General features: G+C 47.0%; 2 protein-coding genes across 2 annotated transcripts; both read left to right on the top strand.

Annotated features, from left to right (window-relative positions):
• The first annotated feature begins 2137 nt into the window (after positions 1-2137).
• LOC127345039 (histone H3.3-like) lies at positions 2138-2776 on the top strand. The gene is made up of 2 exons (XM_051371445.2): positions 2138-2266; positions 2354-2776. The coding sequence occupies exons 1-2, from the start codon at positions 2195-2197 to the stop codon at positions 2690-2692; spliced, it is 411 nt and encodes a 136-aa protein (XP_051227405.1). The 5' UTR covers positions 2138-2194; the 3' UTR covers positions 2693-2776.
• Positions 2777-5236: 2460 nt separating this feature from the next.
• On the top strand, positions 5237-6015 carry LOC127345041 (histone H3.3-like). Its single transcript, XM_051371449.1, has 2 exons — positions 5237-5354; positions 5479-6015. The coding sequence occupies exons 1-2, from the start codon at positions 5283-5285 to the stop codon at positions 5815-5817; spliced, it is 411 nt and encodes a 136-aa protein (XP_051227409.1). The 5' UTR covers positions 5237-5282; the 3' UTR covers positions 5818-6015.
• Positions 6016-9062: the final 3047 nt, after the last annotated feature.

The following is a 9062-nucleotide window of genomic DNA, read 5'->3' as shown; positions in this document are numbered from 1 at the left end:
CCGACTGCCACCGGCTGGTAGGACAAAAGATGTTGTGCAAGTTTCTCATTGCGAGCACGTACGACTATATACGGAAAACATGCCTACATAATTAATAAGCCTGATGTTCTTTCTTAATGCTTTGATTCCTATCAATTGCCCAACTGTAATTTGTTCACCCAACACTTGTCACTTATTGGAGAGTTACCACTAGCGTAGATCGCTGGGAACCCCGGTCCATCTCTCATCATCATATACTTGTTCTACATGTCATTGGAAGTAGTATCAACTATCTTCTGGTGCCATTGCTCTCATATTGCTATTACTGCTGTGTTATCACATTATTGCTCTCATATTACTGCTACTTTCACATCACCCCTGTTACTAGTGCTTTTCCAAGTGCAGCTGAATTGACAACTCAGTTGTTAAGGCTTATAAGTATTCTTTACCTCCCCTTGTGTCGAATCAATAAATTTGGGTTATACTACCCTCGAAGACTGCCGCGATCCCCTATACTTGTGGGTTATCAAGTGGTTGTGGAGCTTGCCATCTCCGGAGCGGAGGAAAAGCTAACCATAAGGAAAGGGCCATTATCCTTCGTGGGTGTGGTTCGGAGAATAGGATGAGCCTTCGTGGAGCGGGGAATCCTTCGTGGGACCTCCACTCCTCCAAACGTGACGTACCTTGTTGAAAAGCAAGGGAACACGGGAATACATCCTCGTCTCCGCGTGCCTCGGTTATTTCTATACCCGAGCTCTCTTTCCTTGTGATAGCCATCGTGCTTGAAGTACATATATCTTGCTATCACTTGTGCTACATATATCTTGTGCCTATCTTGCTTAGCTCTAGTTGCTATTGTTACACTTAGTTGAGCTTAGCATATTTAGGGTTTGTGCTTGTAGACTAAACGATAGTTTAATTCCGCATTCTTACAAGATAAATCCGTAAGAGTTTTTTAATTGCCTATTCACCCCCCCTCTAGGCGACATCTCGATCTTTCACACTTCCTCGCCCCTTCATGTTCAATGGATACAAAGCGAGTAAGAATTTTTTGAACATCCAACCACACCCTGGTTCACACAAAATCACCTCCGTCCAGCCCTAGGTTGTTCATGGCCACCTCAACGACCTCGCCGATGCTCGTATCCAACCCGTCGATCATTGCCTTCTTGATGTATAGCTGCGACACATCATGGATCTTTGTACATGCATGAATGCGGTTCAATTTAACCGTTGCATCACTGCTATTTCCGTCGTACTTCTGAATAAGCAGGCTATGATCACGAAACAACCATGGCCCCTGCTCCGTAATTTTTTTAATCCCTAGGCAATTTTCCTGTATCGGAAATCTATTCTCCTCAATGTCGCGGAACGACACCTCCTGTGCCGGTGCCCACACAAACCTCATTGTTTTCTTCGGATACGTCGCGCTGAAAGGTTGGGTAGTCAGTATGCGCATCACCGCCATCCACTTCGAACCTTCCTTCAGCAACTCCACCTCGTTCTTCGCCACGAACATGCCATCAATGTCCTCACCTTTTAGGTCAGAGGTCGGCTTGGGCCCTGTCTGCTCCACCTTGCCACTAGCTTCCCCCTTCTCCATCACCACTACCATGCATGCCAACCCAATCTCAAACCCTAAATCGACTGAAACTGTCGAGGCTGGGTAGTCGTGGGAGACGACCACTTGATGATCCCGAGCAACACACTCGCAAGGGCGGGAGAGATGGATCCGACGCAGGGAAATACGCCCTCACGCTGGAGATCAGGAGATCGCCGGAGGTGCCCCACACCCAAGTCGCCTAGTTTTTTTTTTGTTGAGAACTACCTAGTTTTTTTAATTCAACGTGGGCTTCGGCCCGTATGCAGCCCAAACTGCCAGAGCAAATGCACGCCACGGCAGCCCAAGTCCTAACGCCACGTCACCGATCCGTACCTCGTACCTGCAATAACGGTGGCCGTACCTCGTCGCTTTCCGACCAACCAGAGACGAGCACGAGGATCGTGTGCTTTCCTGCACGCAAACTCCAGCCATCAGATCTAGTCGTAATCGGTAACCTCTTCCCAAACGGCAATTAGCGAACCGCCTCTCGCGCGCGCCTAGCACCTATAAATACCCACACCACCTCCTCGTCTCTCCTCACAATTCAATCCATCGCCTTCAGTTTCGAGTTCCACTTCAACACAGCCAGATTATCGGAAGTTCCAAGTCGAGATGGCGCGTACGAAGCAGACCGCCCGCAAGTCCACCGGCGGCAAGGCGCCCCGGAAGCAGCTCGCCTCCATTGTTCGTCCTCATCTCCTCTCCCCTCCCGATCTTTCTGCACGCTGTTGCGGTTTCGACGGTTGCTAATTTCGCGTGTTCTAATTTCAGGCGGCGAGGAAGTCGGCCCCGACCACCGGCGGCGTGAAGAAGCCCCACCGCTACAGGCCCGGCACGGTGGCGCTCCGGGAGATCCGCAAGTACCAGAAGAGCACGGACCTGCTCATCCGCAAGCTTCCTTTCCAGCGCCTGGTGCGGGAGATCGCGCAGGACTTCAAGACGGACCTCCGCTTCCAGAGCCACGCCGTGCTCGCGCTCCAGGAGGCCGCCGAGGCATACCTCGTCGGACTTTTCGAGGACACCAACTTGTGCGCCATCCACGCCAAGCGCGTCACCATCATGCCCAAGGACATCCAGCTCGCCCGCCGCATCCGGGGAGAACGCGCCTAATTCTAGCTAGCTTGATTGGTCGGCGACGAGGGCGCCGTTCTGGTTGTTTGATTCGCTTCTGCTTTTAATTAGTTCGTGTTAATTAGATCGTGATATAGGAAAGTTCGACATTTGTAAATGAAAATATTCCACATTTCTGGAATTGTCTATTCGATCGTGTACTGTTTGCAAACAAATACGAGTAGCCAATGACTGAATGTGCACATTTACGTACGCAATTATATATGTAGCTGGGGCAAAGATTCTGAAAGATGTGTCCTCTCTTCTAGACGTTTCTACTTATAAACGGTGCATGCAGTCAGTCCCAGCTAATATAGAGTTTAGATGCTCTACAGGTTGGGCGCTAAAACTAGTTAGATCAGTTAATTGTGATGTACGTATCGTGGATTCATCACTATCTTTTGCGGAGACTTCGCACCAGGAACTGCAGCTGGTTCTCATGGTTCAAATGTGAACAAGTTTTAGGGCAGATGGTTCAAATGCACCATCACCAACTGTCCTGTATCGATGGGTCATATTAGGGCAGAAGAACACTCAAAAAAATATTAGGGCAGAAGCAGCATATTATTTTGTATTTACCCATCAACACTACGCATATGGTATCAAAGAACAACTTTTAAAACTTGAAGCATTTAGATGCCCAAGCAGCCAGAATTTTTCATTGACATCAACCTACGCAGAAAAACTAGATGAGAAATTTTGGTATTGGGACTTTGCATAGTGGCACAGTTAACACAACCAAAATGCATGGATATGTAAACTAAAAAATAACTGACAAATTAAAGTGAGGGAAAATTCACATGGAAGTACAACAACACAAAAAGTATGTACAATTTACATTAGTTTACTTCACGAAGGATGGATATGGTAAATACAGGAAGCACAACCTCATTACCGCAAACTCATAAAACTACAAATTCTAAGGTTTCCTTGAACTTGGGCATTTTTTGCAGAGCGAATCGATGTCGTGATACTCAACAAGTAGGACATATGTGATGCACGATCAGAAAATTGCACATGTAATCAGGGGCAGACTCAAAAATAATTTTAGTGGGGGAAATTTAGATGAGCGGGGCCAATTCTGGTACAAATTGTAGAAATTTGTAACTTTTTTCTTCATATATGAACAAATTAGACAGAAGTTTGAAATTTTGAGTGGGGCCACTACCCCCACTCTGCTATACCTGGGTCCACCCATGCGCACAATGTGAGAAAATACATGTATATATACAACTACATGCATTCAGTACGATCACATCATCGGCGGCTTCAGAAAGCCAAGAAGTCACCAACACCGTCCTTCCCCATTGTTGAAGAGGTACCCTATTGAATTGGCTTAGCTAGAAGATGCTTCAGCGCCGGACGAAGGAGCGGCTCACCCAAGAACAGTTAGAGGAACTAATCTCAAGACTGCCAATAAAGGTCAAATGCGCACAATGATTTCGCTGTGATGAGAACATCTTTCCAACTACACCGCCACTGCCAACAACGTTAAAACCGATAGATTAAGTTTCAAGGTGCATCCATTGGAGATGTCCAATGAAGCATGATTGGAACGACAAAGACATCGAGAGTGAGGACAACGATTGTAAGAACGTCTCTCATAAGAAGACACCGAAGGACCCTCGTCTATACTAGACTAGTGTAATTTGGTCCCTTCAAGGTATGATGCCAACCATTGTTCCTTCTATTGCGGTGGTTCAAAGCCTTTGTTGTTTGAGGTTTAATTTCTACATTTTTGGGAGAGTGTGTGATGCTCCTTTGTTTTTTCCATTGCTTCGTTAGCGAGATAGAGAAGATCAACCAGTAGTAATCACAAGAGGAGAGACCAATGCATTCGAGGACGTATGGTGGTTTTTTTCCTTATAGGATGCTTTGTGATTTTTCTTGGGTCCCCGTGTTTCTCTTATCAGTAACTGTGTAATGATTCTCGTGTTATGAGATCATGAATTTAAGATATTTTCTTTGCCAAGAAAACAATCCTCCAACCCTGTGGAAGTGCAAGTAATTTGATATGTTGAAAGAATGTTTAAGGTAAATTAATACTTGATAATATTTTGTTTACATGACAATGATTTTTATTTAATTAGTGTACTTTTGGAATCATCTTATCAGATAATTTTTTGGTTCAAAGCCTTGTCTTGACGAATCACGAATCAAATATACTCTTTTCAAATTGTGATATACTTGACGAAATGCCGTTGTCTCACGAATTTAATCTTTGAACCTAGTATGACATTAAGATCATTTCTTTGAGGTGATGATGTACTACACCATCAAACTCAAAGTTTCCATGGAATTTATTTAGACGATTTTTTCTAAAAAAATGCTTTAACACCCAGGCCCTAGTGCCACGTAACCGATCCATGCCTGGTCGCTTTCCACCAATCAGAGCACAGCACGAGGATCCCTGATTCCCTGTGCTTCCTTGGCGCAAATCCCAGCCATCTCCCACACCATCAACAGTTCAAAAAAAAAGAAACGGCCTCAGCCCACGATTCTCCTGCCCACCCCCCTATAAATTGTCGCCCCACCTCCCCACTCCGGCACTCCCCCAAACTCCGCAGACGATTCCAAGTTCGAAGTCGAGATGGCCCGTACGAAGCAGACCGCCCGCAAGTCCACCGGCGGCAAGGCCCCACGCAAGCAGCTCGCCTCCAAGGTTCTTCCTCTCGTCCCCTCTCCCGGTCGATCTGCTGCATGCATGCCGATCGCTCGCTGCACGTCCTCGCGGTTTAATCTATTTGCTGACGGTTTTCGTTTTCGATCTTGTGTTTTGATCTCAGGCGGCGAGGAAGTCGGCCCCGACGACCGGCGGCGTGAAGAAGCCGCACCGGTACAGGCCCGGCACCGTCGCGCTCCGCGAGATCCGCAAGTACCAGAAGAGCACGGAGCTGCTGATCCGCAAGCTGCCCTTCCAGCGCCTGGTGCGCGAGATCGCGCAGGACTTCAAGACGGATCTCCGCTTCCAGAGCCACGCCGTGCTCGCGCTCCAGGAGGCCGCCGAGGCGTACCTCGTCGGGCTCTTCGAGGACACCAACCTCTGCGCCATCCACGCCAAGCGCGTCACCATCATGCCCAAGGACATCCAGCTCGCCCGCCGCATCCGCGGCGAGCGCGCCTAAGCTATCGGCGTGCATGGTCTCCGAGATTAATGCGCCGTAATCTAGTTGATTGATTCGCTTCTCGTTTTAGTTCCGTGTTAATTAGATCGTGATAGGAAAGCTCGTTTTCGTTGTAATGATCTCGCGATAGCTTGATCAAGACTTGTTCGATCTTTTGGTTTGCCCTAGGTGCAAACAGATGCTATACAATATTACTATTATATTTGCTACGGAATAATTGTGGATTTGTTGCGATTTTGTTGATACTATCTCCTAGAGGATTATCTTGCCCTAGTGACTATTTACTGCAACTGTACTGAGAAGGAGAAAAGGCAGAAGCAGATCATCGATCGACATATTGTCCTGCATCAGGATCATATTTGTGCCATCTTCTGTTCACCTTTTTCTTTTGTCAGTAGGACACATTGAATTTCTTACCGATTAAATTGCCCGATACCATATACCATATAAGAGGGTCTGAGCATGCTTCAGCCTTCAGCAAAGGTTAATTTGAAGGTCTGTTCTCCTTTTGTCCTTGAACAGTTCAATGCAATTTATGCCGCAAGGAACCACCAAGTTCGGTTTATACCTTAACAATGACTTTTGGGGAAAATGTTTACTGGAAGTCATTGAGCAATTCTTAACTATGACTTGCATCATGCGTGATACTATGAGGGGAAATGTGTTGATGAGTGATACTCAGGAAACAAATACTTAGATCGGCATATCTCGTGTGGATGTTGATAAATCAACTCCTGTGCTTACACAGATTGTCCCCTTTTTTTCTCAAGAGTCTTCCCTTGAACAGAACTGCCTCTGTTTTGATACCAGCGTTTGGTCAGGAAAAACAGGGAAGTTCTAAGTATCATGCTTATTGTTCTCTGCTGCCACTGGCTTTGACTTACAAGACTCAAATAAGGGAAGTGGTAGTGACATTGACACTGATAAAGAATTAATGTATGAACCCTAGCTTGATATCAAAACTCAACACTGAAGCTGTCAGAATGAATCTGCTGTCCCTCCAGAAAAAGGATTCTCTACCATAAGAGACTTAACAAATATCGCTGCAACAATCTCCCCCGAAGAATAGCAACATTCTTATTAGATAGAAGGCACTCAAGTGAGTGCCCATCTTAAATTAATAAAGCCCCTTACGGCGGAGATGTTGATGAACAGCTTACAACAATAAAAACAACCATAAAAAGAAGAAAAACATGAAAACCAGGACCGTGATGTCTGGCATGAGTTGGCGGCATTTGTGCCCAGTGCTGCCAATCTTTCAGCCTTGTCTTCTTTCGGCGATTTTGGACTAAACTTTGCGCCTTGATGTGTGATCAGTGTTGTGATCAATGACGATGTATGTGGGTTTCGCGTGAAGATGTTATCATGTTGGTAGTTCTTGCCCTGGGCAACCTACCATGAGTGCCTTTCGTGCTCTAGAGGGAGCTACTCTGCCTCACGGCGGAGTAACACCCTTCAACCCTGGGCGGGAAAGCATGGGCCTTCTTCTGAGGTGGAGGCGGATGACTATACATGGATGGTGACCTGGGAGATGACGAAGGCCAGATCATTCTCCAGTTGCGTACCTTCTCGACCTGTCTTCTCCAATGTTCTGTTCAAGAGGATGGATGAGGGCCTCGACCATCAAGTTGTGTTTCTTTGTAATCTTCTTTCTTGTGGTGTAGCATTGCTTGTAAGAGGATCTTTCAACACTTCGTATCTGCCATTTCTCCCTTATTAATTTATTGCAGGGCTAAGGCTCCCAATTTGTTTACAAAAAAAAATCGGTGATGCCCACTAACACGAACAAAGCACTAGGGAGCTGTAAAGGGAGATCTTGAGGTAGCAACATCGTCATCGACGTGAAAAATAGCCCGTCTGCACTGCGAGAGGCAAACCATCACCTCTCCTTTCTCTTCCACGACCAAAGAGGGACCCATGCCCCGTCGCCGTAGTTCGAAGGGCGTCGTACCAAGGATATTGGAGATGATAACCCTGAGCAGAGAACAAACTAGGAACATGGTTGCCAAAAGGGCCACAAGGAGAGCCCAAACACTTGCTGCACCAAGCACACCTTGTCGCCAACCACGGGTTCACCCAAGAAGAAACGAAGCAGCGGACTTGGCCGTTGATGATGAACTTAACGAAATAGGCTTTCGCTCCGCTATAGTTGATGATGAACTTGCTAAGCAGTGAGAAGACTCCATGAACACCACGGGAGTAGGGTTGGGAAAGCAGGTGCGACTCCATCACACTACAAGGAAAAGGGCTATAGCTGCAGGAAATAGTGCCGGCGCACCATCATTTACGCGCGCCGGTGGAAAATATCGCCGGCGCGCCATATTAGAGCCCGCCGGCAAAGAACAGATACTGCCAGCGCACAACCAATTTTAGTGCGCACAACCAATGCTAGTGCGCCGGCAATAAGCAATTTTGGTGCGCCGGCAATAAGCCTTTTCCTAGTAGTGTCATGCCTCGAGACACACAACAATAGCAGGTGGAGGATCAATCCTTCCCCTCTAACCCAAGCTCGTGGAGCTCGCACCACTAGACTTCAAGAGTGCCAAGGCCGGGCGAAGAGCATCGAAGAGATTAGCATTGTAGACAGGGACGGAGCCAGCTTCCCAGCTTGAGGGGGGCAAACTTGTGTTGTAAACTTGATGAGGGGGGCAGAGTTACCTAAATCAGCAAGAAATTAGAGCTCTAATGAGTAGTATTCTTTAGAAAATCCAATCATGGGGGTGGCTAAGCCTCCCTCGTCCCCCCTTCTCTCCGTCCCTGATTGTAGAGACCATGGGAAACAAGACCAAAACCGGGTCACGCCGCCGCCTCACCCACCAGCCGCACAACAACAACTACCTCCACATCGTTCCTAAGACGACACCTTCAAGATGCTACCAACACCGCTGCTTCCCCAACAAAGTTGATGTTTTCACCTAGGAGGCGGATGGGGAAAAAGAAGGCGTAAAGATCTAGGATGGTACCTCCAGAAAGGAACACGACACCTACATCGCCGTGGCCATCGCGGTCAGCAAGGTCGACCAAGGATTTCTCCCACTCTCACACTCTCACATCCTAGACGCCAACACATAGACCGGCTTGAGATCTGGTGACCGAGAGCAGCCAGGAACAATGGGGGATAGTACTCGCTACCAAGAGAATTACAAGGAATCAAGGAAAGCAGAGAAACAATAAAATCATAGACAAAACTCAAGAATATATGAGGAGGAAAAATATGTAGATTCCTAACACCTTTAAAGGTAATT

Source organism: Lolium perenne, chromosome 3 (assembly GCF_019359855.2).
Source record: "Lolium perenne isolate Kyuss_39 chromosome 3, Kyuss_2.0, whole genome shotgun sequence".
In the NCBI taxonomy this organism is placed as follows: Eukaryota; Viridiplantae; Streptophyta; class Magnoliopsida; order Poales; family Poaceae; genus Lolium; species Lolium perenne.
This window is presented reverse-complemented; position numbering and strand designations above follow the sequence as displayed.